The sequence below is a fragment of the Ailuropoda melanoleuca genome, chromosome 10, assembly GCF_002007445.2.
Source record: "Ailuropoda melanoleuca isolate Jingjing chromosome 10, ASM200744v2, whole genome shotgun sequence".
In the NCBI taxonomy this organism is placed as follows: Eukaryota; Metazoa; Chordata; class Mammalia; order Carnivora; family Ursidae; genus Ailuropoda; species Ailuropoda melanoleuca.
Window position 1 is genome coordinate 50,417,116 of NC_048227.1, and position 26,560 is coordinate 50,443,675.

A 26,560-nucleotide genomic window follows, 5' to 3' on the forward strand; every position below is an offset into this window, starting at 1 on the left:
TTAACAAAAATGAACTGAAGAGCTTTATTGACATCACAGTACATTCAAGAATAATTCTAAGAACATTACAGCTGAAAGAGAATGGCATATTTATAGTCTTATTAAGCACTATTTTTTGAAAAAAAAGTAATACAAAGAAATCCTATTAAGTAACTTGGAGCAGCATTTGGAAAAAGTACACCTATTTACAGATTAAAAAAAAAAAAAAAAAAGATTCTGATTTCACCTACACAGCCACAATGTGCCTCTATAATGAGACAAGCCCTTAAAACTCATGGAATTTTTTAAACATCATGGCATTCTTGCCACATCACTCCTCAGCGTTTACGACGGGGAGGGGTTGTTGATCTGAAAAAAAAAGGGAAAAGACAAATTTAAAATAAAAATGTATTTTAAACTAAAGAATCTGCAATTTTTAAATAAATATTATTATATAGGATTTCTAAAATTACTTAAGACTATGATCATTTATCAAGTACCAAACTGAGTTTTTATTAAAGAGAGAGAGAGAAAGGACACTTTCAACTTTGAATAAATTCAGTCAAATTTTTTTAAAAAATCAGACAAAATACTTTAAAAAGTATACTACCTTGATCGGGACTTAGACTTGTGTTTGCGGCTTGCCTTCTTACCAGACCTTTGAGATTTCTCCATGGATCGCGATCGACTATGTTTAGGCTTCTTAGCCTTCTTTTCTTTGCTACTTCCTGGAGATTCAGAACTGCTCCTTCCACTAGAATCAGAGCCTGAATGTTTTTTGCTATCTTTGGTAGTACTTTTCTTACTATCCTGTCTAGAATCATGTCTGATAATTTTAACAGATATAGAACCACTCCTAGAGAATGTTCTTTCACTTTCTCGTTTCCTTTTTAACCTATCATCCTGACTACTGAACTTAAAATCTTTTTCTTCCCTTTTTTGTTTCTCTTTTCTTTTATCCTGTTCACGCTCCCTTTCTTTGTCTTTCTTTTTCCTATCTTTATCTATACTTCGGCTCCTCTCCTTTTTTCTCTCTTGTTCTTTAGCCTCACCTTTATGCTTATGACTGCTCCCACTAAGATTTCCACGTTGATCATCAATTTTACGCCTATCTCGACTCCTACTGCGACTGGACCGATTGGTTCGCCTATCCCTTGAGCGACTTCTACTTCTACGTCTCTCTCTCGAAGGACTCCGATTTCTTCGTCTTTCTCTTTCAATGCTATTTCTATTAGATCGCCTCCTATCTCTCATCTTTACTCTAGCCCTACTGCTCTCTATTTTAATTCTGCGGGAGTAACTTCTACTTCTACTCCGTCTAGCTTTAATTGTTGGAGATCTACTCCTACTATGTCTTTTTTTCCTTTTAGGAGAAGAAGATCGAGAAGAAGTACGACTACTACCTGAGCTAGAACTGTATGAAGAGCTAGAGACAGTACTACTAGTACTACTAGTTCTGCTATTGCTACTGGAACTACCACTACTAGAACTTCCGGATCTACTCCTTCCTTGTTTCTCTTTTTCTTTATGCTCTTTTTTTGGTTCTAAAACTGACGTAGTTTCATTTGGAGTTCTTTTCCTTTCATTAACCACATCACCGTCTGCTTCTCTTGCTTCTAGTAGTGATAAACTATTTTGCTCTTTATGGATAAATTCATTCATCTCTTTTGTAACCCTTTCTGTTTGTTGCTTTTCTTCTGAAACAGAAAAAGACAAAAATACTATGAAAAGTCAAATGTATAATGAAAAAAACTTCCAAACTACCAAATTTCAAGCTATTAGATGATTACAGTAGAACAGCATTCTTCAACAGAAATAGGATACAAGCCACATAAGTTCAAAATTGTCTAGTGACTACACTAAAAAAATAAAAAAAGATGAACTTAATTTCAATAGTTTGTTAACCCAATAAATCAAAAATATTATCATTTGAACATGTAATAAATTTAGTAGAATACTAAGATATTCTGCTTTTTTTTGGCACATAAGATCTTTCAAATCTATTATGTATTTTACACATACTTATAGCACATTTCAATTTAGGGTTAGCTACATTTCAAATGTTCAATAGCTACATGTAGTTAGCCATGCTCCCAGACAATAAAGCAACAGAGTACCGAAGTGTAAAGGTACATTTGAAGCAATCTGAAAAGATTTCCCTTTTGTCCAATAAGGGCAACTTAAAGGTAGGTGACTAACTCATAGAGAATTTTCAACGGCTAAATCTTACTAATTACCTTCCCAATTGTCCCAACTATGATTTTTCCAAAAACTTCAAAATATTCTTTCATATTCCTAATATCATTATATAAACCATAAAGAACTACAGTCATATATATAGTATTTTGCATAAAAAAGCTTCTATAAAGTCCTCTGTTTCCTTAAATATACTAGCTATACATTAAATATCCTAGCTACAAATTACTTTTCAATAATTTTACAAATATATTTCCACCATTTCAAAAGCCGCCTTTTTCGGGATGCCTGAGTGGCACAGCGGTTAAGCGTCTGCCTTCGGCTCAGGGCGTGATCCCGGCGTTATGGGATAGAGCCCTACATCAGGCTCCTCCGCTATGAGCCTGCTTCTTCCTCTCCCACTCCCCCTGCTTGTGTTCTCTCTCTCGTTGGCTGTCTGTACCTCTGTCAGATGGATAAATAAAATCTTTAAAAAAAAAAAAAAAGCCTTCTTTTTCATTTTGAGAACTTTAGAAAGAAATAAAAATACACTAAATATCTTAACTTACAGCCACTAAAATTAATGTCTTACAAAACAAAGTTCACCTTTTATAAACTACATATTTTGAATACTACAATAAATTTTTTTAAAAAACTGCAAATAAGCCAAAACCCTTAGTTTCTGTTACATCATATATTATCCACATTCTAACCTTAATTCTATCCTTGATATTGTTAGGTTGGTTAAAAAAATAAAAAGAAACACAAACAAAACTAGACAAAAATTAAGGGAGTCTAAAAGATATACCTTCCATCTGTTTATCATGTAACAGCTGCTGTTCTTTTTCTTTTCTCCAGAAAGCTTCCTGTTTTTGCCGGATTCGGTGCCGTAATTCCTCATCATCAGTGTCAGATGACTCAGAGCCTCTGTCACTCCTCTCATCTTCACTGTCTCCCGATCCATAACCACCCAGTCCACCTGTGTGCATAAAGCCCAGTCTATCATATGGAAAAATTATTCTATACACTAAAAAAATTTTAAGGTCCGAGAAGAAAGCTAATTTCTTTTTTCATTGCCTTTTCTTGGAAGAATATGCTTATTCGGGGTGGGGAGGAGCATAAATTCCAATTCTTAAGGAGTTCATAGATCTCTCCTGAAAATTAACAGAATCTCATTCTTTCTGGAATATTTCATATATTTCTCACCACAAAGGATTGTGATAATGGTTTTGTATTACTGTCCACACTAACCAACAAACCATTTAACAGGGCAATAACAACGCCTCACTAAAGCATCGTCAATTCAACTACTGATGATCCTGAAAATCATTCTAAAATTAATTCTTTCATTGTTCAAAGCTCAGAAATCCCAGGTAGTATGCAAAGTATTTTTTCCCTAAAAAAATTAGAATACTGTAATTGTCACTGATCAGAAACAGTATGGTCCTAAAACTACTCCCCACCCTGAAATGACCTAAATAGCAATCATCACAAAATTACATGGGCATTTGGTACTACCCATTTCTGTTGGTCCCCACAAAGACTAACTTGGTATGATGTGGAAAAGGCACGTTCAAGCTTCTATATACTTGAGAATATATCATGCAAAGAGCAATTATGAACACATCACTACTATTTACTATGATACTGTAAGATCAACTCTTTTCCTTTATGTTAAAACTCAACTTACTATAATACAATCTAAATAAAGGTGCTTAAAAAGCATTAGTGGATAGGTTCTTCCCTAAAGCATGTATGCAATAATTCTGAAAGTGAGCTTAAATATTATCACGGCTAAATTATGAACTATTACAACTTGCCCCAATAAACTATCAATTAGTCACATTTATGATTTATAATAATCCCTCTGTGAATGCTTTAGTCAAAAAAATAGGCAAACCTTTTAGAGACTGATATAACCCTAAGGCCTGGGTTATACACTGAGTAGGAACAGTACAGTTTCAAAACAGAACACGTAGAGAGACAAGGTAAGTGTGATTTTCCCTTTAAGGCCCTCTCACAAATAAGGAAAACACTTACCGAGTCCAGTGAGGGAAGCCAGTGCACTGGACTGTGCCAGCTGTTTTGCAGGAGCTTTGTATCACATCAACAACAGGAACAACATGTTAACACAAATAGCCACGATTTCATAGTCATGAGAGTCTATGGTATTGTTAAATCTACTACTATTGCTGCTTTTTGGGGAGAGAAGAAACATTAAAAACATAACATTCACTTTAAACCAGTAGCATGTCTGGCCTTGAAATTATAATTCTGAAGTGAGCTGAAATTGGTTTATAATGATGAAAAATGTTGACCAGTACATCAGTATTTTATTTTTGAGGTATGGTCCATAATTTAATTTTGCTTTCAATATATTTTGTGTTATTAAAAATAAGGGGGGTGGGGATGGGTGAATTTCTTGCTTCTGTAAGAACTACAAGTGGTAAATTGTGAAAACTGAGGGTTCATAATTCAATTCATTAGTGAAACTAAACTGCATTAGAAGTTATACACCAATACCATGGTATCTATAAAAAAACAAAATCAGGTGAAATAAATTGAACATCAAGAATTTTCCACTATACATTTTATAGAACAACAGCATAATCGCTCATTTGTGCTCAGGCAAGTTGGGTAAAAGAAAAATATTTGTATTGTTTTAATATGGTGTCTACAAACCTAACCTTTCCCAGAGAGTTAAAACATGCAAGAAGAAAATATTCAAATATCTGCTACAATTCAGCAAGGACAACCAAAAAAAGTCCAAAATAGCCACCAAAACCAAAATACTCCCAGAAAAACAAAACCAAGAATACCCACAATATACCTTTCGTTGCTTTCCGGTGTGCATCTTTGGCTACGTAATAAATTTCTTCATCTGTGACATCTAGTAGAATTTCGGTCAGAAGCATTTTTGTCAGCAACATCTATGGAAGGGTATTTTATGTGTTTATATACATTTATGTATATTATTTCTAATTTAACTATTACAGTTACTAATAAAGTTTGATATTTTCAAAAAACTGAATGGGCAAAGCCATTTTATGAAACATTTTTAAAGTAGAGATCATTATCAACCATTCCAAGGAACTAAGTATCTTGAAAATTATTTTAAAATACTAAAACTAGGTGCCTGGGAAGCTCAGTTGGTTAAGCATCAGACTCTTGATTTCAGCTCAGGTCGTGATCTCAGGGTTGCGAGATCAAGCCCCATGTCGCACTTCGTACTGGGTGTGGACCACGCTTAAGATTCTCTCTCTCCCCCGCCTCCCCTCTTTCCCATTCTTAATAAATAAATAATGAATAAAAATAATAACAACACATTTTTAAAAATCCTGTACATGGTAAGAAATTTAACATTCTACCATTTGATACTCTTTCTCTTCTTCAGTCATCTCTGGTTCACTCTGCTCTTCCTGAGGAACTGGAGATGGACTTCTGGTGACTTTTCCACTACTAGCAGCCTCAACATTTTCAGTGTCTTCATCTTCCTCATCACTATCCTAAAAATAAGTAATACTATGGGTAGCCCAAATTCAGGCTTATAATATAAAATCATTATCTTACACACTCTTATTTTAAAACCACAAATTAAAAAGTCTATGAAACAGATATATAAAAATGAAATTTCTCTCTAAATTAGACTACAGATTTCATTTAGTAGTATAAAGTGTTACCTGAGAGGAAATGTAAGATTACAAGATAGCTTATGAGAATCAATTATTTTAATTACTTTTCAATTTTTTTCTTAGTCAATTTTGACTTTATTTTATAAATAACCAGTAATATATCATGCCGAGACTGACTTAATTAATAGCCATTATATATGATGGTCCTGAAATGAGTGGCTTATGAAACTTTGGAAAAGTGGACCATATTTATATTATTCAGTGTGACTTTTATAACTATAAATTTAAGCTATTTGCCCAAAATCATGTGACTTAAAATTAAAATCTGAAGTCAGTTTGCAGATCTCAGCTGGCCCTGAAACTCTGTGAAATTTGTTTCTTTTTTGCTATGAAATGGACAGGTAAGAAATGAAATGTACTTCAGATGGAGAAAATGCCAGCAGTTTGTTTCTGGCTATAGGTTTTTCAGTATCCAGACAGCACACCTTAAAAAGGGGACTCTTCTTTAGGAAAAAGTGTCCTACAGTTACCCTTAAAAATCCTATGAAGTAAAAGACAAGGTGATCATTGAAATACTAGTTTGGAAAGACTATGTGAACCAGGGAAAGACTACATGTAACACAAGCCCAAAGTCATTTGGGAGGAGAGGAAAGATAATCTCCAAACAATATTTTTGACACTTAAACCTATTAAATCTGGAAATCCACTATTTCATCTAAAGAGTTAAAAATTACCAAAAAAAAAAAAAAAAGGGTAAACTAATAAATAAATAAATGATAAATAAAAATAATAACAACACATTTTAATAGTGGCAGTCTTTTGGTTCTTATCTTCATTAACACCCACAACAAAAACACATCTTTGGCATGGTTCTTTTGTCAAAAGATAAAAGTAACTTACGGCATTTGTGAAATTTAAGCTAAACCAATGTCTGCTTAAATCTAGTTACCCTGCTGTTACCCTGCTAGTTACCCTCCTTGAGATTTATTTCTGAAGCACCAAACGGCCTAGAGAAGCTGCTATTTCCAAAGCTACATACCAGCCAGTGTTGTGGCTATCATGTCAACTGAGAGCACATTATTGCTAAATAAAAAAATTCCTAAGCACTCACGCCATCTAAATGATGAAGCTTTAAAGGTTTAACTGTTACTTTTGGTGCTCATGTCAAAAACTATGAAAGTTATTACATCCTCTGGTATAAACACATATTTAAACGTTCAAAAAAGGAGATTTACTTCTCCTTTGCCATTTTAATTGACTTTTGTTTTATCATTGGCCACTAGGGAATCAGCTGTACTGAAACAAAAAAACAGATTCGTTTCTCAAGTTAAGACCTATCTAGCGTCCCACAAAATAATTTTTCTCTGGAAAGAAATGTTTTACTAACTTACTGCCCCTTTTTTCCTTACTCTACCCTCAGTAACAACATACATAAAAACATAATCCTCAAAAAAACTTACTACAAGTAATCTCAATAACATTATACTAGTACCTCTCTATAGGCTAAATTAGTTATTTATTTCAATACTTTTCACATATAAAACACATGGACTTTTCACGATAAGTGATTCTAACACTTACAAATTTACTTCTCTGAGGTAAACGAGGGCCATCTCCTCCTTCAGCATCTTCTGTGGCCTTCTTTTCTTTTTTGGACAACTGTGAACGTTGTTGTTCCATTCTTTCTTTCTCCAACTTCTTCTGCTTTTCACGTTCCATTTTTTCAAGACCTTCTCTAATCCAAGCTGGAAGAGTCCTGCGTTTCACTGCATCTGTTTCACATGAAAAGAAGTATTTCTAAGTAAAAATCATAAATGCATGAGTTCCTTATTCTTGAATTTCTACAAACTTTGTGAGTGAATTAAATAAAAGAATTCTGGTGCCACTTGAGTGCTTATAACTATCATTCTCCAGTAAGACAGTGGTAAAGCAACCCACTAACCATTATGCTTCTCTTTAAGATCATTTTTAAAGACAGCAGTGAATACTGTGTTAATGCTTATAAGAAGCCACGCACTATGAAAGCACATTAAACCATCATCTCGCTTAATTCTTAAAAAAAAAAATCACTATTACTCAATCTCTTTTACAAATAAGAAAACTGGGGCTCATAAAGATTAAGTGATATGCTCAAAATTAAAGAGACAGCAGTAGTGATGTGGGCTAATTCCAAGCCAAACTCTTACATTACACTGCTTCCTAAAATATAAAAACAGAACAGAGTCAAACAAAAGCACAAGTCTATTTTCACACTGAGAAGCCATCTGAATAAGTATGATTCCGTAAGTTAAAAAAGAAGTTAGAATCTTCTTAAAATGTCTACTTCGTAATAAAAAGTTAAGACTTGAACATTCTGGCCTATTAAGTGTTCAATTTGGATTTCTAGATATAAAGTAGTGTAAGTTTGTACCTTGTCATTAGACCTAAGTTGTTATAATATGTTAAAAATTTGAATCTTCTGCCAAAATATTTCTGGAAAGTGAAATAATTAAAGGAAAATTTATCTGACATTAGTGTATCAGATGAATGAAAGTGAAAAGAGACCAGAGACAGAGAACAACTAAGAGGTTTTAAAATGGGGAACTATTCATAAACTGGTATAATGTATCAAACTGTCAACACTGAAAAAATATCAAGACACTATGGCCATGATAAATTTACAATCCATCACAAAATCTGGAGTTCAGGTAACAATTTCTTTTAAAGAAAATTATTCAGAACTTTTTGTATTTTATACCAGTACTCCTTTTGTAATTTTAAGGATTATGACTATAAAATGATAGGCTTTTAAACTATCAATTCCTAACATATCACAAGTGTCAGAACAATTTAAGAAAACAAAATATTCTTTTTACATGATCAAGAAATCATGCCAATTGTGGTTCACTAAAACTTAAATAGCTACCAATTTGTGGAGGCTCCTGCTTCACAGGAAGTGCAATAGGTGATCGCTGCCGATCCCTGAATGATGATGGCCTTTCTCTTCGATTCTGAGGAGGTGCTGGAGGTCCTGGAGGTCCTGGTTGCCAATAAGGAGGATGAAATCCACCTTGCGGTGGACCAAAAGCAGCCCCATGCTGAAAGAGTATTGCAGTTTATTTTTCTTCACATTAATACAATATACTCTCTGGGACACACGTGTGTTATGAACTGGGACAGTAGAAATCCATGTGTGCAGCAAATCCAAGAATTCCATGGTTCTAATATCCACCGATATTTCTGTAGCCCCAAGAACCTAGGCTTACTATTCTTAAGAAAGATAAAGACTTTCTGCCTACATAAATGCAAAGAGCCATCTAAAATTCAGCTAATACACTATTTTCAAGAAGTATAGACAAGGATGTATATATATATATATACACATATATGTGACCTTTCTCATTTTGAATCCATTTATAAACTAGTCCTTCCACTACCAAGAAATCAAATGTCAATTTTTCTGTAACTAGAAAATACAAGAAAAAAATTTTTAAATCAATCTCAAGTTATTTCTTAGGGGAACTTGTTTCTGTAATCCTGCAAGAAGTATCTATTTTAAACAAAATAAAAGTTATTGAATCATTAAATATTTTTTGTAATTTTGCTATTTTCAGAGGCTTTTCTAAGCCCATTGCTAACAGAGATCTCTGGCTTTTTACCACAGGGATCTATCAAGAAAATAGGGTATGAGTAGAAGCTCCCTGACACTACATTTCTTCAAAACCAAACCAAAAACTGTCATATCTGTATACCAAGTATGAGTACATCACAAGTATCTGAATAAGAATGAATAAAGATTACTCTCAAGGTGAATATTGGTTACATTTATGTCCATTATTAATCTAATTAGTGAAATAATGTATGAGTTTTTTCAAAATTTTAAATTATGATAGCTCAGTTTATAAGGTAACAACTGCAATCAGTTATTTCAAAATGACACCTAGCACTATCATTTAAGGGTGGACCCTTGGCGGAGTAGAGAAAATAAAGCCCCACATAATGATAATATTCCCCATAGAGTTCTATGTCCCTAGGAATGAATTAGATGCTACAAAGGAAATTATGTACAATTCCATTAACATGTCATGTCAGAATGGAAAAAAAATGACATCACTAGAAAAAGTCCTAATTCTAAACAGCAGAAAGAACTGCATTTAGGAAGATGATCTGTTCATGTATTTTATTCATGTCTTATCCATAATCTATTATTGACAAATAATGTATTCAACTACTGTGCATTTTCTAAACTTTATTCAACAATTAAGTATACCATTTTGAAATTATTAGAAAACATCATATAGCTATTGCACTTACACATTTTTCATTTTATCCAAACTTTTCCCTAACGATCCTTTATATCATTCTCCTAAGCAAATCAAAAACCAGAAAATAAGAATCTAGTAATTTTAATACTCAAAAATTGGTACGTGTTCTGAGACATAATATGCCCTTATCTGTACAAGACTGAAAAGTGAAACACAGATCTTAGGTACTCTTGATGAGACACTTCCAAAGAATGGATTACGTGCACATCTACAATATTAAAGCAACAAAATATCTTTCACCTGATAGTCAAACTGGTTCACTGGCCCCACTGCAAAATTATCGGGTGGTCCACCAAAGTTGTGATTGTTCTGGTTAAATATATGCCTGTTGTCAGGGGCAAATTCCCCACTGTCCTGACTGTTGCTGTCTTCGGAAGGAGGAACAATGTCCATTGGGCCTGGTGTTGGTGGCATCCATGGCTGATCTGGAGGGGGGTGTGGGGGCTGCTGATGCATTCCCCATTCTATTTAGGATTTAGGCATAAAAACATTCAACAGGGGGTTATAACAAAATCAACACAAATTTTTAAGATCTCAAGAAAGATTTTTCAGCAAAGAAACATTTAAAAATCTATGACTTCTTGGTCAAATTCTTCTTGTATATCTTAAAAATAAGCAATTAATTAAACTAATAAATAATTCAAATGAGCTATCTCCATGCTAATTTATATCCTAAACATATAGAAATCAAATGCCCGAAATTATTTTTTAATAAATGTAACAAAATCCAAAGCAATTTTTTTTGTTGAATTTTTCTATTTCTGTTCAATAACAACACCATAAAAAATTAACACCTTGAGATTTTATATATAATTTCTTTCTTTCATGAACACATTTATCCTCACAACATCCCTGTGAGGTAGGGAGAAATCAGGTTTTATTTTGCCTATTTAAGGAGGGGAAACTGAGGCACACAGGGGTTAAATCACTTGCCCAGGTCACAAAGAAAGCCAGCAGAGTAAAGTTGGGGAGTGGGAATGCCAGGGTGAGTCACTTAGGAGCTTGAACTTGGGAACCAAAACATTTTCAAACTTGGGGAAATTTGGTGTAGCTTCAAGAAAACTAGAAATAAACTACGTCAGAGTATCAAAGATTAGAATATTCATTATTCTTTTAAAGTGATGTTAAGAGGATTACCTCCTGAGTTTTCCACTCTTACATTGAGAAACAATAATAAGTATCAATAGGGAAAGGGAGATTAAAACTTCACCATCAGCATACTCAAATGTAAGATTCCTCTATAAATATTCTGAAGTGACTACTAAAAATAATTAATAACACAAGACATGGAAAACTGAACTAGCATCAAAAAATCTAAATCATACTGTAAAGCAAAAAAGCAAACAAACAAACAAAAAAATAAAACAGATAAAAACTTATGGAAGATCTTCACTATCTGAAAAAAAAAAGGGAAGAAAATGATGGGTGGATGGTAGGGGCAGAGTGTATTTGACAGACTAATTTGTCACATAGTGACACAATATTTCTTTAATTAGAGGCTAGACATGTTTTGCTCTGCCAGTGCTGCTTCTGAAAAGGCCAGAGGTTGCAACAGAGAGACATAGAATGCTCTCTTCCCTAGATGCCAAGTGAAGTTTCCAGTGTTCCCAGCCCCTGTCAGCCTAGGAATGAAGAACCAAGAAAAGAATCAAACTGAGTGCCACAATGCTAGCAGATTGAGTACAGAATAACTTTAACCACAAAATTTCAAGATCAAATCTAAATGAAACTGCCTACTCTTTAAGCATTAATTTCAAGAAGTCATAAAACTAAGCAAATTAAACAGTTTAATTTAATCCACATTTTATTTTTAAAAATAGTCCTAAAATCTGGATAACATTAAACAACAAACCTGGTTGCCACATTCTGTTAAAGTTTGAATCCCCTTGAAAATTCCCATGATTGTTTGGACCAGATTCCATTGCAGACATATCTTGTCCATTTGGCATCATTCCTGGTGGTTGTTCTACCATACTTTGCTGCCCTGAAGCTTCTCTTTGGGCAATCCAAGCTTGAGCCAATGCAGCCCAGTCAATCTGGCCTAATATAATTTAACATAGCAGAATTTAGCATTCAGAATTTAAGAGTTAGAAGAACAGTGCCTCTATCTAAAACAACCATCTCAGTTATTCCTTACTAGAGATTTTAAATATTACAGAATGTTATGGCTGAAAGGATGCTTAGAAAATAACCCATATCCAGGCTACAAAATAATTTAACTGTAAGACTTTCAGAAAACAACTCCACAAAAACACTCTTAACTGATTTCTAATATTAACTCATAAGAAAATGTATCCCCTGTACCTTAGTTTAGTCTTTTTAAAGTCTTTTTTTTAACTACTAAAAAAACAAATGATCAAAACTCACTCACTTCTTCTTTAAACAGGTCCTACCCAGGCCTACACTGGATCCTAAGACTTCAGAGAAATATAGTTATCTATCCCTGTTCCTCCTCACCGTCACCCTTCTTTACTAAGGCTCCCTTCTCTAGTCAAAATACATCTCCTTAACAACTTCTTAGTCATTCTTTACTCAAAATGTATTGCTTTGCTATCTTAAAAGGTCCTCTTTCTTCTCCAATACCTATAGATAACATTTTAAGATTTAACAGTATTAATGAAGGAAACAAAGTAGAATAAGATGTTTTTTCACATCTCAGTGAAGATTAAATAGGTATTCTCATACATTTTGGTGGAAACATAAACTGGCAGAACCCAGGTGGAGCTGAACTTAGGCAATGTGTATCTAAAACTTTTCAAATGTGCAACAGTAACGTAACAAACCTAGTTCTTGGATTTGTTTTTCCTCAGCAAATAATGGACAAGTAACAATGCAATGACATGTATACAAAATTATGGTAATTATTTCAAAAAGTAAAAGCTACACCCAGTCATCCAAAAGTGATTTATTAAATTACAGTATAGTCCTATAACAGAATCTATGTAGGTATTAAAAAAAGAAATAGAATCAGATTAACCCAATAAAAGCAGGGCAGTGGAAAGGGTCACATTAATGAAACAAAACTGGCTGTGAGTTAGTAACTACGAAGCTAAGTAATAAATGGGGGCTCCTCGTATTCTACATCCATACATGCTTGAAATATTCCATAATACAAATAAATTTTCAAATGATATATATAGCATACCATCAGTTGAATACGAACTACAGAGAATCATAAGATTCGGAATTAACAAGAGAAGTATGCTTTACTTAAGCAACATATTTAAGGAAGATTTTCCTCTTTCCTTTGAAAAACAAGAACTAAATCAGTTTTGAAAATGTAAAGTATTCATAAAGCTTTCTACTCTTTGGGGAAGTCCTCCAAAGAGAAATCCATTCCCTAATATGTATCTTATAGCTATATTATTTATGAGAAAAGATTAAATTTTGTTCATAAAATGCTCCAATAAATCAATCCCAATTCCATTTCCCTTAATTCTATTGCCTATCTCCCACTCATCTCTATCTATCTCCCCTTCCCCAACTTCCAAATTCAATTTATTTCCTTACTTGGATCCTGCTGGTGCTGGAACGACTGCATCCACTGTTGCTGGTTCAAGGGCCATTGCTGCCAAGGCTGTCCTCCTTGATCCCACATCCTGACTTTTAAAATATATTTGACTTTCTACCTTTAACAAAAAAAAACAGTTTAAAAATGAATGAGAGTTCTTTAATTTTAAAAGCTCACACATCAAAAATTATTATCGGATGATACAGTTATGTGATCAGAGCTCTAAAATTCTGGACAACAGGTTGCCAGAGGCAACTGGAATTTTTAGGTTGGCAAGCAAGAGTATAAAATTTCATGTTAATGATGGTGTCAGAGCTTGATGGCAAACATAGCTTTAATCAATTTAGCTCAAAAAGATGGGGGAAAATCTATTTTTTTCCAATACAGATCTCTGGAAATGTAGTTATTTTAAAGATTTTAAGAAAAAAAGTGATTTAATCTCTCCCTAACCAAGACTCCCTAAAAAGGGTAACCAAACAACAGCTCTGAGGAAGGAAAACTCTTCCTTATAAATAATTACAGCTAACGAATGCAGAAGTAGAATAGAATTAGAAAATCACGTATTACCAAATCTAATGAAACAACTGATTCAGGAAGTCTCCTCCTGAGATACAATATTATGTCCCCAGAATCACTATGAATATTTTCACCAAAAATGGTAAACTGAATCCATTTGAGCTTTTGGATCTCACTTCCAGGATAAAGAAACTACAAGGAACAAAAGAATGACGTAAACATTTAACAATCGGACAAATCCAGAAGGTGAGATAGTCTACAAGACCAAGTTTCTTAACATGTAAATAGCATGGACAACAAAGGGAAAGAGAATATATGTTAATAACTATTCAATCTAGGTGATGGGTGTGGGGGAGGGGTTTCATCACACTAGTCTACTTTTCTCTAAACTACTCTGAAAACTTTAATAAAAAGTTTAAAATTCTTACAAGTCTAGTATATTTGTACTTTATCCAACACTGATATACAACCCTGTTCAAGAACCAATGACACACATGACAAGTAGGATATGTTTCTTCATTTTTGTACCCGAAGGCTCAGTATAGAGCAGGCATTAAATAAATTTTTACTAAACGAATCTTTTTAGACTGACCTTTTCCTTTATTCTAAATACAAGACAAAAGCAAGCCTTAGCACTGCGGGATCACAAAAAATAAAAAAGCCAGATTAACAAGAAGTAAGAAACATCCACCCAAATAGGACAACTGGCTGTTACAAGAGTTTGCAGCTCTAGTCTTTGCAGCATTCACAGAATGTTACCAGTTCTATCAATGGCAGATCCTGACCCTTCAACTGAAGAACACTGTAAATTAAGAAAGGTGCCTTCCTTTGTTACCTTGACTTTCTTATAGTCAAGTGCACTTGACTTCTAGTTACACTAATACAGTCTATTGTAAGGGCACCACTGGAATATGGCAAAACAGAAACTAAATAAATAGCACCATATCTAAGACCAACAACTGGACTGGCAATCAGTTCCAAACTACATATGCTTCTTTTTTTTAATCTCCAGATTTTCTTTCTTTTCTCCTTTTTCCCTCTCTTCTTTTTCAACTATAACTTTAAACACTTTAAAAGCTAAACGACTTACTAGAACCCTTTATAACTTTAATTAAAAGGTAACAAGTGAAGAGGGAACACCCAAAAGAAATACCAACTGCTATTTTGACTGACCTCAGAGGTTCACCTTCTGTTTAAAATTTAGGTTGATTCAGACTACAGCTTGGAAGCATAGCAGCAAGATTACTTATGCCCTGAGGGGGGGAAAGAAAAAGAGTATATGTTTACTCTTAGATTATGAAGAGTTACTAGAATAAAAATAAATTCTAGAAATGCAACATAAAAGTGTGATATCTCCAAATTAATTTGGAGTCTTTTCTTTCATTAACTTTATAATGAAAACTACTTACCATTATAAAGTTAAGGGAAATAGGTACATCACAAATGAGAAAGCAAAACTTTTAAACATTTTTTTCCTCTCGAATTATCTTTTTATTTACTGGAACAATTCATTAATACAAAATAATGTCCAACAATTTAGGTATTGTCATATACGCTGAGAAAAAAGGAACAACAAACATCTGAAAAGACCTCATCCACCTGGTATTAACATAAATGGCAAAAATAAGTAATAAAATGCTTTTACATTTTTCTATAAAATTCTAAGTTTAAAAATTAACACCAGCAAGGTAAAAATTTGTCCGTCAAACATTTGCATTTTATGCCCATTAGATCAACAGCTTTTAAAGCTGATAGACAAATCTATTCATCCTTTTATCTTCCAGCTTCTTGCACACAGCAGTCACTAAATACCAAACTGAAAAAATGAACTGTCTCTGGCTCCTTCTATTTACTTTTGAAGGTTAATGATAAGGAAACTGCTGCATTTATGAAAACCAAAAAAGCTGGTGTAAACATGGTTTGTTCTGTCTTCCAAAGCTCTAATGGTATATCAGAACTCAATGCATGGATTTTTTTTATTAATGATTTTTTAAATTATATTATGTTAATCACCATACAGTACATCCCCGGATTCCAATGTAAAGTTCGATGCTTCATTAGTTGCGTATAACACCCAGTGCACCATGTAATACGTGCCCTCCTTACTACCCATCACCAGTCTATCCCATTCCCCCACCCCCTCCCCTCTGAAGTCTTCAGTTTGTTTCTCATAGTCCATAGTCTCTCATGTTTCATTCCCCCTTCTGATTACCCCCCTTTTCTTTATCCCTTTCTTCCCCTACCGATCATCCTAGTTCTTATGTTCCATAGATGAGAGAAATCATATGATAATTGTCTTTCTCTGCTTGACTTATTTCACTTAGCATTATCTCCTCCAGTGCCGTCCATGTTGCAGCAAATGTTGAGAATTCGTTCTTTCTGATAGCTGAGTAATATTCCATTGTATATATGGACCACAGCTTCTTAATCCAGTCATCTGTTGAAGGGCATCTCGGCTCCTTCCATGATTTGGCTATTGTGGACAATGCAGCTATGAACATTGGGGTGCATATGGCCCTTCTCTTTACTACGTCTGTATCTTTGGGGTAAACACCCAGTAGTGCAATGGGCTGGGTCATAGGGTAGTTCAATTTTTAACTTTTTAAGGGACCTCCACACTGTTTTCCAGAGTGGCTGTACCAACTCAACACATGGATTTTTTTGTCATAGGTTATAAACTCATACAATGTAGGCATTATAACTAGCTCTATAAAGTGCGTCCTAGAGTTGCAAATAGACGTGCATTCAGCAAAACCACTTTAATGATGAAAATGATGTGTACAGACTCCCTACCATCATTTCCAATACAGATTTACTTCTCTAAAAATCACTCCAAAGTTACTTTCACTTACTCATGTTTAATGGTGGTCATGAACAACTTTTGCAGTTCTCCTTTTTAGTTTGTGACCATCACTTGTAACCCAGACCTCAGAGCACAAGCTCTGGGGTTCATGATGCCTACCTATTCACTAGCTGTATGAACATGGGCAAATTAACCACTCTCTAATTCTCTAATTATCAGTTTTCTCATCTGTAAAATGGAGGACATGGTAAATGTCTACTTCATAGAGTTCTTGTGAGGATTAAATGAGAAACATACGAAATCTCAGCAAAAGAGCCTTCAAAAAGTAATGCTTAATATCACTATAAAGACTTTCTCAGTATCATTTTTTATAGCACTCTTCAAGTTTACAAATGGGCTAGGGGGTAGGGGGGCAGTGGGGTTGATAATCAAGCCAAGACATTTCTACTCAACTCTTTTTTTCTTTAAAAGCAATCTGAAATCGCTTCTCAGCCTTTTGGCTAAGATCAAGTGTTGTATCTGTTCTTATCAGTTTAATATCTGATTCGTCCTCTATCCGAGGACAATATATTAAATGGATTTTTGGAATTAGGAGATGGAATAGGAGCTTGCTCCATCCACTTCACGCATCAACCTGGTATTGCAGTACTTCCAGGAACGGTCCACCCCCCTCAGGGGAAATAAATGTTGTTTGAAAATAAGAAAGAAAAAAAAAAAGCAATCTGAAACTTAACCAGATTTCATTTTATCTTTGGAAAAATATCTTCCTGTCCCTACATCTCACAATATCATAAATTAAAGCTTTTATTATTAAAAAAAAAAGAAACTTCAAAAGTTTTCTTATGCACAAAAAAATTTTACTTGCATATTTTCAAGAGTTTGATATTTATTACTTGTTGCCATTTTTGTTTGTTGAAAACAGTCACTTCTACTTTTACTATGTTTTTCAAGGCTTCTTACCCCAAGTTTTTATGAAAGCTACTATTCATATACAGTGTTTAATGCACTTAGGCTGAGAAAAATATGAAAACAGATGTGAAATTGTGAGAAGCAGAACAGAATAAAAATACGGCAAAGAAGGTGACAGTAAAAGTCAAAGAAGTTAGGAGGTATTTAATAAAACGCTTCAATTAAGTCTGTAGTTGAGAAACTTGACTTGGCTACAGAGGATGAGTGTTGAACGAGGGAGTAGGTAAAATACCCAAGTCTTTCAGAAAGACAATTTAGTGGTACAGTATTTACATGCACATCTGTCTGACCTAGCAATTTCTCTTAAAGAACTTAAAACCATAGAGGAGTACATTCACTCTGTTACCCAAAAACCTGCAGCATGTCTGTAACAGGGAACAACTGCTTTTAGGGTCACTCAAAGGCAGAGAAAAGTGAACCATACAGTCGATTGCTATTCAGCCATTTACAATGAATAAGATGGACTTTTATATGCTGACATATATTGATAAATAAACTCTCTTAAGTGAAAAAATTGCGTGATACAATATGAATAACGATCCCACTTGAGGTTTTTTCTTATTAAGAAAACAATCTAGGGAACCTGGGGGCTCAGTCGATTGGGCGTCTGCCTTCAGCTCAGGTCATGGTCCCGGGACCCTGGCATTGAGACCCACATCAGACTCCCTGCTCAACGGAGAGCCTGCTTCTCCCTCCCCCTCTCCCTCTGCCGCTCCCCCTGCTTGTGCTCTCTTGCGCTGTCAAATAAATAAATAAAATCTTAAAAAAAAAATGCAATTTAGGGGTGCCTGGGTGGCACAGTCAGTTAAGCGTCTGCCTTCGGCTCACGTCATGATCTCAAGATCCTGGAATCAAGCCCGACATCAGGCTCCCTGCTCATCGGAGAGACTCCTTCTCCCTCGCCCTGCGTGTTCTCTCTCTAATAAATAAATAAAAATAAATAAATTCTTCAAAAAAAAAAAAGAATGCAATTTAGGGGTGCCTAGGTGGCGCAGTCAGTTAGATGTCTGACTCTTAGTTTCTGCTGAGGTCTTGATCTCGGGGTCCTAGGATCGAACCCAGTGTGAGGCTCCACGCTCAGTGCAGAGTCTGCTTAAGATTCACTCTCCATTTGCCCCTCCCCGCCCCCCCAACACTCTCTCTCAAATAAATAAATCTTAAAAAAAAAAAAAAAGAATGCAATTTAGTATAGAAAAGTCCTAATTACAAAAACTCTTAAAAACTGGTAAGCTCTAGAAAGTGAAAACAGAAATCAGGAAATGTTATTTTATATCTTTGTGTTCTTTGAATGATTTTGCCATGAGTATTTTTTTTTTAAGATTTATTTGAGAGTGAGAGTGAGCAGGGGGAGGAGCAGAGGGAGCAGGACAAGCAGACTCTGCATTGAGGGCAGAGCCCAAGGTGGGGCTCAATCCCACACCCCTGAGACCATGACCTGAGCCAAAACCAAGTGTTGGATGCTTAACCAATTAAACCACCCAGATGCCCCATGAGTGTGTATTTTTATTTTTTTAATATTTACTTCTTGAAAGATTTGTATTTATTTGTCAGAGAGTGTGAGCAAGGAGAGACAGAAGGAGTGCACAAGCAGGGGGAGTGGCAAACAAAAGGAGAAGCAGGATCCCCACTGAGCAAGGAGCCCAATGTGGGACTCAATCAAAGGACCCGGGGATCATGACCTGAGCCAAAGGCAGATGCTTAACCAACTGACCACCCAGGCATTCCAAGTGTATTTTTAAAAATAAACCTGTAGATTTTTAAAAGAGACAAAGAATCAAAGGAAGCTGATCAGCACAGTCCAAAGTGACTGATATAGGCAATAAACATCACACAAGTAATATAACCATGAAACTCTGGACAAATTAGCTGACTGTCTCATTTTCTTATGAAGGATTTGGAGTAAATTTCTATAATCTAGTCCCAAAAGGGTATCTCTGGTCATGAGAATAAAATGTAGAATTACGCTGAATTTTGTAAAGGGAGAGATTTTAAGAAAAGACTTAGTATACTCAAATACTTAACATCAACTTTTATATGTGTTTCAGCACTTAGCACAATGTTTGAAAAAGGATTTCATTAATTATTTCTTGATTAAAGAACATGACTGGGGCGCCTGGGTGGCACAGCGGTTAAGCGTCTGCCTTCGGCTCAGGGCGTGATCCCGGCATTGTGGGATCGAGCCCCACATCAGGCTCCTCTGCTATGAGCCTGCTTCTTCGTCTCCCACTCCCCCTGCTTGTGTTCCCTCTCTCACTGGCTGTCTCTATCTCTGTCAAATAAATAAAATCTTTAAAAAATAAAAAAATAAAGATCATGACTGATTATAAGTGATGTGATAGCAAGGATATAGAAACCCCACTTTCTTCATCTTCACCATATAATCTTCTTTACTTACTAATAAAACAACTGCAAAATCTGGAAAACAGGAATATGAAGGCACATATGGCAATAATAAAAAAATTATCTTGTAATTTCAGTATTTTTCAATGAAATAACATAGCCCTGTATCTTAGCCTTGTAGCCTTAAAAATGACATTTACACATTGGTTTAATAATGACTTGGAAAATATTGATAACTGTTAAAGATGAGTGATAAGTACATTGGGGTTCACTACACTCTTCTTTTGCACCATTTGAAAATTTCCATAATGATAATAAAGATGATGCAGTGTACAATTACAGAGACTTACAGTGAATTTTCATTTTTTTCTTTCCTCAAATAAGATCTTCTTGAGGGCAGAGTCTTATAATTATTTGAATTCTCCATGGTGTTTTGTCCATATAAAGTGGTGAAATACTCTACTCTTCACTTAAATTTATTAACAAGTTAAGTACACTAATATTCAATGAAGAAAATAAAATTCTGTTACTGCTACTCTGGTTTTATAACATCAAAAATCAATTCCAATTTATCTGTCCTTCCTTTAGCCTTAATTTTAATGATCTTAGGCTCAACTTCTCAAATTTGGAAAATCTGATTATAGATCAGCCAGACTGCAAGCGTTTCCCTTTATGGTATTAAATTAACTTCTATTTCCTTGGAAACAATTGGGATTTAGGAAAAACAGAAAAACCAATAACTATGGTTTGCATCAGATCATCCAAGTTATCACATATGGCTGGAAAAATCTAGTTTATGACTATGACCAGTGTTAGGATTGAACAGTGTCCCCTTAAAAAAATATGTTTAAGTCCTATCCACACTCCCATAAACTATGAATGTGACCTTATCTGGAAATAGGGTCTCTGCAGATGTATTCAAGAGTTGAGGTCATACTGGATTAATGCAGGTTCTAAACCAATGATTGGTGTTTTTATTAGAGACACAGACACACAGGGAGGACACCATTATGACCACATAAGCAGAGACTGGAGTGATGTGTCGACAGACAAGGAAAACCAAGGATTGCTGGGAACCACCAGAAGCTAGGAAGAGACAAAGAAGGATCTTCCCCTAAAACAGGGGTGGGGAGCTGGGAATGGAGCAAGCAAGCATGGCCCTGCAGAAACAACTTTATTTCAGACTTCTAGCCCAGAGAACTGTGAAAGAATAAATTTGTTGTTTCAGGCCACTCAGTTTGTGGTAATTTGTTACGGTACCCCTAAGAAACTAATACAACCAGAAATGATCATCATTTATCTTATCCATTTCTTAGATGACTCTGTATTAGAATATTCATCGCTCTGGGGTTCTTAAAATTACTTGTTTAAATGACAATCATTAATATTTCCAAAAGTCCTCTCATAGACTGACAAAGATGAATAAGGATGAAAATGTAGTATTTGTTTTAAAGCACTTAAGCATCAAAAAAATAAATAAGGGGTGCCTGGGTGGCTCGGTCAGTTTAGCATCAACTCTTGATCTCAGCTCAGGTCATGATCTCAGGGTTGTAGGATTGATACCCACATCAGGATCCACACTGGGCATGGAGCCTACTTAAGATTCTCTCCCCTTCCTTTTGCCCCTCTTCTTCCTCTGTGTGTGTGTGTGTGTGTGTGTGTGTGTGTGTGCCCGCGCTTATTCAGAAATAAATAAGCACTTAAGTATCAACTGCAAAATCAGAAATAGAGAAACACATCTATGCTTTGATGCATATGGTAAAATGTTTCTCACATCACATACACAGTTTAAAAACCACAAAATGCAACAAACCTCTTCTCCCCTGCCATTTCAGCCCTATATATTTTGACTGACCTCAAAGTCAAAAGAATTCATTTGTTCAATTCAGGTTAGGTGGAAATGGCTCCAGTAAAGGCTACCCTTATAATCATTTGAAATGTAGTTAAAAAAACTTTTGCTACTTGATGAGACATACATTTTAGTATATATTGAAATACTTTGCAGCTTGCAGATCAAAAGAGGCAGTCAAAAAATATTGGAGAATTGGACATTTTAGGAATAGATACAGAAAAAAGGTGATAAAAAATAAATGTACAGAGAGAGTGAACAAGCCTAAAGGAAACAACACCCCAGAAGCAGAAAGCACACTTATCTTGGTTCTAATATCATTCTCCAATAAAAGGAATCAGAATTCTTAGAGAAATAACTGATTCATCAGACTGAGATAAAAAATACACAAAATGAGTCTGATGCATCTTATAATGCCAAGAAGAAAGTGCTAAAAAAAAAATTTTTTTTAAAATTAAAAAACTAAAAGAATGGGGGCATGTCACAGTAGACAACTGAAAGAGCTCCCAATGTACAAAACTGGAACAATTCGAGCAACAAAATAAAGTAACACTGGATTACAACACAAATTATGACACAAGTATCTCATGTGTCCATACCAATACAAATAAATGATTAAGTAAATTAGCAGAGACAGACACATTTCCCATGCAGAAGAATTCCAAGTAAATTATGTAGATACTCCATCCAAAGGAGGGAGAACATAACCCTCTAATCCTCAAATGTAGACTGTGCAAAAGGACTACCTTCCAATGAGTACAGTATGGAAGGGAGGAGGTGGAAGAAAGAGTAATTTCACAGCGGAGAAACTTGACAAACATTAAGCAAGTGATCAAGGTCACTATCAGTGTGATAAATCACATTCATATTACATACCCTTAATAGGATGTGCTGAAAAAGGTACTGCTCCCCTGTGATCTTCCCCTCCAAAACCCCTAAGGCCAGTCTTACCATGAGAAAAACATCAAATTCCAGTAGGAGGGCACCCTACAATATACCTGACCAGTAGTCCTCAAAACTGTCAAGGTCACTGTATTAGTTTGCTAGGGCTGCCATAACAAAGTACCACACACTCGGCAGCTTAAAGAAGAGAGATTTATTTCCTCATAGTTCTGGAGGCTAGAAGTCCATGATTGAAACGTCAGCAAGGCTGGTTTCATCTGAAGGCCTCTCTCTTTGGCTTACAGATGGCTGTCTTCTATGTCCTTTATATGGTCTTCCCTCTGAGTCCTAATCTCTTCTTATAAGAAAGGACACCAGTCATGAGAGCTTAGGGCCTACCCTCATGACTTCATTTTACTTCTTTAAAGACCCCATCTCCATATATGGCTACTTCTGCGTTACTGACTTCAACATATGAATTTTGGAGGGACACAATTCAGCCTGTAACAGTCATCAAAAACTAAGAAAGCCTGAAAACTGTTACAACCAAAAGAAGGCTAGGGACACATGGCAACTAAACATCATATGGTAACCTAAATGGAACCCTGGGACAGAAAAAAACATTAGGCTAAAACTCAGGATATATGAATAAACTACAGACTTTAGTTAATAATAATGCATCAATATTCATCCATTAATTGTAACAGATATATCATACTGACCTATAATAGTAATAAGGAAACCGTGTGTAAGGCAGGGGTGTTTATATGGGAACTCTGTACCATCTGCTCAATTTTTCTGTAAATCAAAAACGGTTTTTAAAAATAAAGTCTATTAATAAATCTTTTAAAAATATAGTCTCATGAACATCTTCAAAGAACCGCTTTACTGTTACTACTTCTATACAGCCCCACGATAGTCCTACAGGTGAATCTTCAGTGTTAAGTTTGTTCTCACTTTTGCTTAGCTGCACTCAAGTCACAAATTCCGAGTTTATTTTGCTCTTTTATGAATTAGCCATCAACAATCAAAACCTGTCGAGTGCCCATGATGTTCAGATAATAATATTCACAAGATAACACAACTGAAATAGTGGATACTACTCTTCCCCTCGTGAACTTTAACATATAATGTCCGTCACTGGAAGAAAACACAACAAAAATACAAACTAGGGAACCTAATTGTAGTTAACCGGACGCATTTGCCCTTGGCTGCGCCTGCGTAGTCGGAACTGCACAGCGCAAAAGGTCCAGGTCCGGGCCCCCGCCTCCTCCGCCCCCTTGCACCCCCTCCCCATAAGAGGGGTTCCCACTGCGCAGGCGCAGTGCTTAACGGCCGGTCAGAAGCCTAACAATTCGTCCCTTCTCCTCCGAGAGAAAACTCTTATAGTTAGAGGAAGGGGTCGTAAGCATTCTCTTTAATAACAACATTTCCTTTTCACTGAGGGCACAGCCCTGACTCACCAAGTCGGGCGGACACCGCCGCTTTAAGGCGATGAGGTTCCAGCGGTCGCGCCAAGCAGCGTACGCAGCCTACGTGTTTAAGTTAAGCTAGCTTCGCCACAGAAACCAAGAAGGCTGTAATGGCCTGCCAAGTCCCCCACGCGTAATTGTTCTCCACCACTTACCCACTCTGGTTCCGGAACACCGTTGTCGCCACCGTTCCTGTAATACCTCTCCAAACCTTTCGATGCTCCTACTTCTTCACGAAAAAGACAAGATGGCGCCCGAGTGGTTGCACCCGGAAGTGAATAATAATAACATCCGCTTGTCATCTGAAGCCATATTGTCCCCCATCCTGGTTTTTGAGCACGTGACTATACCCAGTTAACGTGTCTCAATGCCATTTTTGTTTTGGGCAAAGCCACCGGGACTTGGTAGTGAACACCGTGCAAGTGTCTGAACATTCCTGTAGGATATCTCTTAATTAAGTCATGCCGAACCCATTTTCATCTTTACAATGGTCAAAAAGCCAGGAGCTTAAGTGTTCAGTACAGAACGCCCTCAATTTTTTCTTTTTTTTTTACTTTAGCAACGTGATCCTCCTTCAAGGGGAAGTATGTTCCCCGCCAGGAACGTTTTCGCTTCGGAAAAGAGGGGCTGAATTCGCGGCGCTACTTTCAGACTACGGAAAGACGTCAGAGTCAAACTGAACCGACTCCAGTGGGTTGCTCGGTACGCCCAGAGCGCATTTTTCTGTCCGAACTTCTAGAGTACTCCAGGCTTGGGTCTTACAGCGCGTCGCTGACGGCTCCGCCTCGAAAAGACCGGACGTTAGTGAAATGGCCAGTCTAGATGGTAGCGACTGCAAAGACCTTAACTGAACCCGCGGCGATTGCTCTTTTTTAACCTCAAAACATCGCGCCACCTTCCGGCGACATTTGCTCAGCTCTACGTCACCCAGTTAGCGCCGATATTTCGTTCTTTACCCGTGACCCTTAGGGAGAAGTGGGGTAATCAGTTTCTGTGCTGTTACTCCTTTCTCTCGACTACAAGATGGCCTCCCGAAAGGACTTAACGCAATGCAATTCCTCGAATGGAATAATTTGCACGGTGTTTTAGTATGAACGACGTTAAAATATCAAAGGTATCTGTTTCCAGGCTAGGAGCTACAAGTTACAAGGAAAACAAATTATTACGAAGATACGGTATTTCTCAACTAAATCTTGGAAAGTGCCTTTCTAGAGAGTAACATGAAACTTTTGCGTAACCAAAGTGTGAACCAAGTTATTTCATTGGGAATTGTGGGGGGCAAAAAGGGCAGATTACAATAGAAACAAAATTAAGTGCATCTAGATGGATAAAGAAGATAAATACAGTTGTGAAAATATAGATGCCATTTGCATGAAATTCAGTCTTCCTTAATAGGATACTTGAGACCTTCATACTCCTGGATGAGCATTAGAAAAAGTTCTCAATAGCTAAAGATGTGCTGGTCCTCAAAGTCAAGTGGGCTTCGAAATAAAATTTTATCGTGGGAGAAACGCTTACAAATTACACCTGGCAACACCATGATGTGAGTGCATGAATATTACTATAGGATGCAAAAGAAAAGTTCCATTCTTTTAGCCCTTTTCACTAATTTCCACTTAGTACAAAAAGCCTACACAACAGGGGCTCCTGGGTGGCACAGCGGTTAAGCGTCTGCCTTTGGCTCAGAGCGTGATCCCGGCGTTATGGGATCCAGCCCCACATCAGGCTCCTCTGTTGTGAGCCTGCTTCTTCCTCTCCCATTCCCCCTGCTGTGTTCCCTCTCTCGCTGGCTGTCTCTATCTCTGTCAAATAAATAAATAAAATCTTTAAAAAAAAAAAAAGACTACATAACAGTCTAATCGATTTTTTAAAATCACTTGTGGAAAAAAAAATGGGACGTGTACCACATTTTATCAGTGGTTATCTCTGATTTTGGTCTGTAATTTTATTTTCCAGATTTTTTTGGACAGGGCCTGATTTTCCAATATGTTTCTCTGAGAAATTCTTTTGTTTTAAAAATGATTTGAGAGAGAGAGCGCGTGTGTGCTAATGAGTGGGGGGAGGGACAGAGGGGGGAGAGAGAGAATCTCAAGCCAACTCCCCACTGAGCACAGAGCAGGGCTAGGGG

General features: G+C 36.0%; 1 protein-coding gene and 1 non-coding gene across 12 annotated transcripts; one reads left to right on the forward strand and one right to left on the reverse strand.

Annotated features, from left to right (window-relative positions):
• On the reverse strand, nucleotides 1-24,696 carry PNISR (PNN interacting serine and arginine rich protein). 11 transcript variants are annotated; one of them, XM_034670879.1, is made up of 15 exons: nucleotides 24,588-24,693; nucleotides 23,683-23,758; nucleotides 15,291-15,370; nucleotides 14,169-14,309; nucleotides 13,601-13,719; nucleotides 11,943-12,131; nucleotides 10,331-10,554; nucleotides 8,692-8,863; nucleotides 7,368-7,558; nucleotides 5,523-5,660; nucleotides 4,985-5,084; nucleotides 4,195-4,248; nucleotides 2,963-3,133; nucleotides 590-1,676; nucleotides 1-348 (listed from the first exon to the last, which is right to left on the reverse strand). In XM_034670879.1, the coding sequence occupies exons 5-15, from the start codon at nucleotides 13,686-13,688 to the stop codon at nucleotides 318-320; spliced, it is 2,445 nt and encodes an 814-aa protein (XP_034526770.1). In that variant the 5' UTR covers nucleotides 13,689-13,719; nucleotides 14,169-14,309; nucleotides 15,291-15,370; nucleotides 23,683-23,758; nucleotides 24,588-24,693; the 3' UTR covers nucleotides 1-317. The 11 variants fall into 11 exon arrangements, with proteins under 11 accessions (XP_034526770.1, XP_034526768.1, XP_034526766.1 ...); XM_034670877.1 differs by lacking the exon at nucleotides 23,683-23,758 and having other exon boundaries at nucleotides 13,601-13,715; nucleotides 24,588-24,696; XM_034670875.1 differs by lacking the exon at nucleotides 23,683-23,758 and having other exon boundaries at nucleotides 24,588-24,696.
• Nucleotides 17,401-17,591, forward strand: LOC117804273. The gene has a single exon (XR_004628619.1). It is a non-coding gene; the product is annotated as a U2 spliceosomal RNA (small nuclear RNA).
• Nucleotides 24,697-26,560: the final 1,864 nt, after the last annotated feature.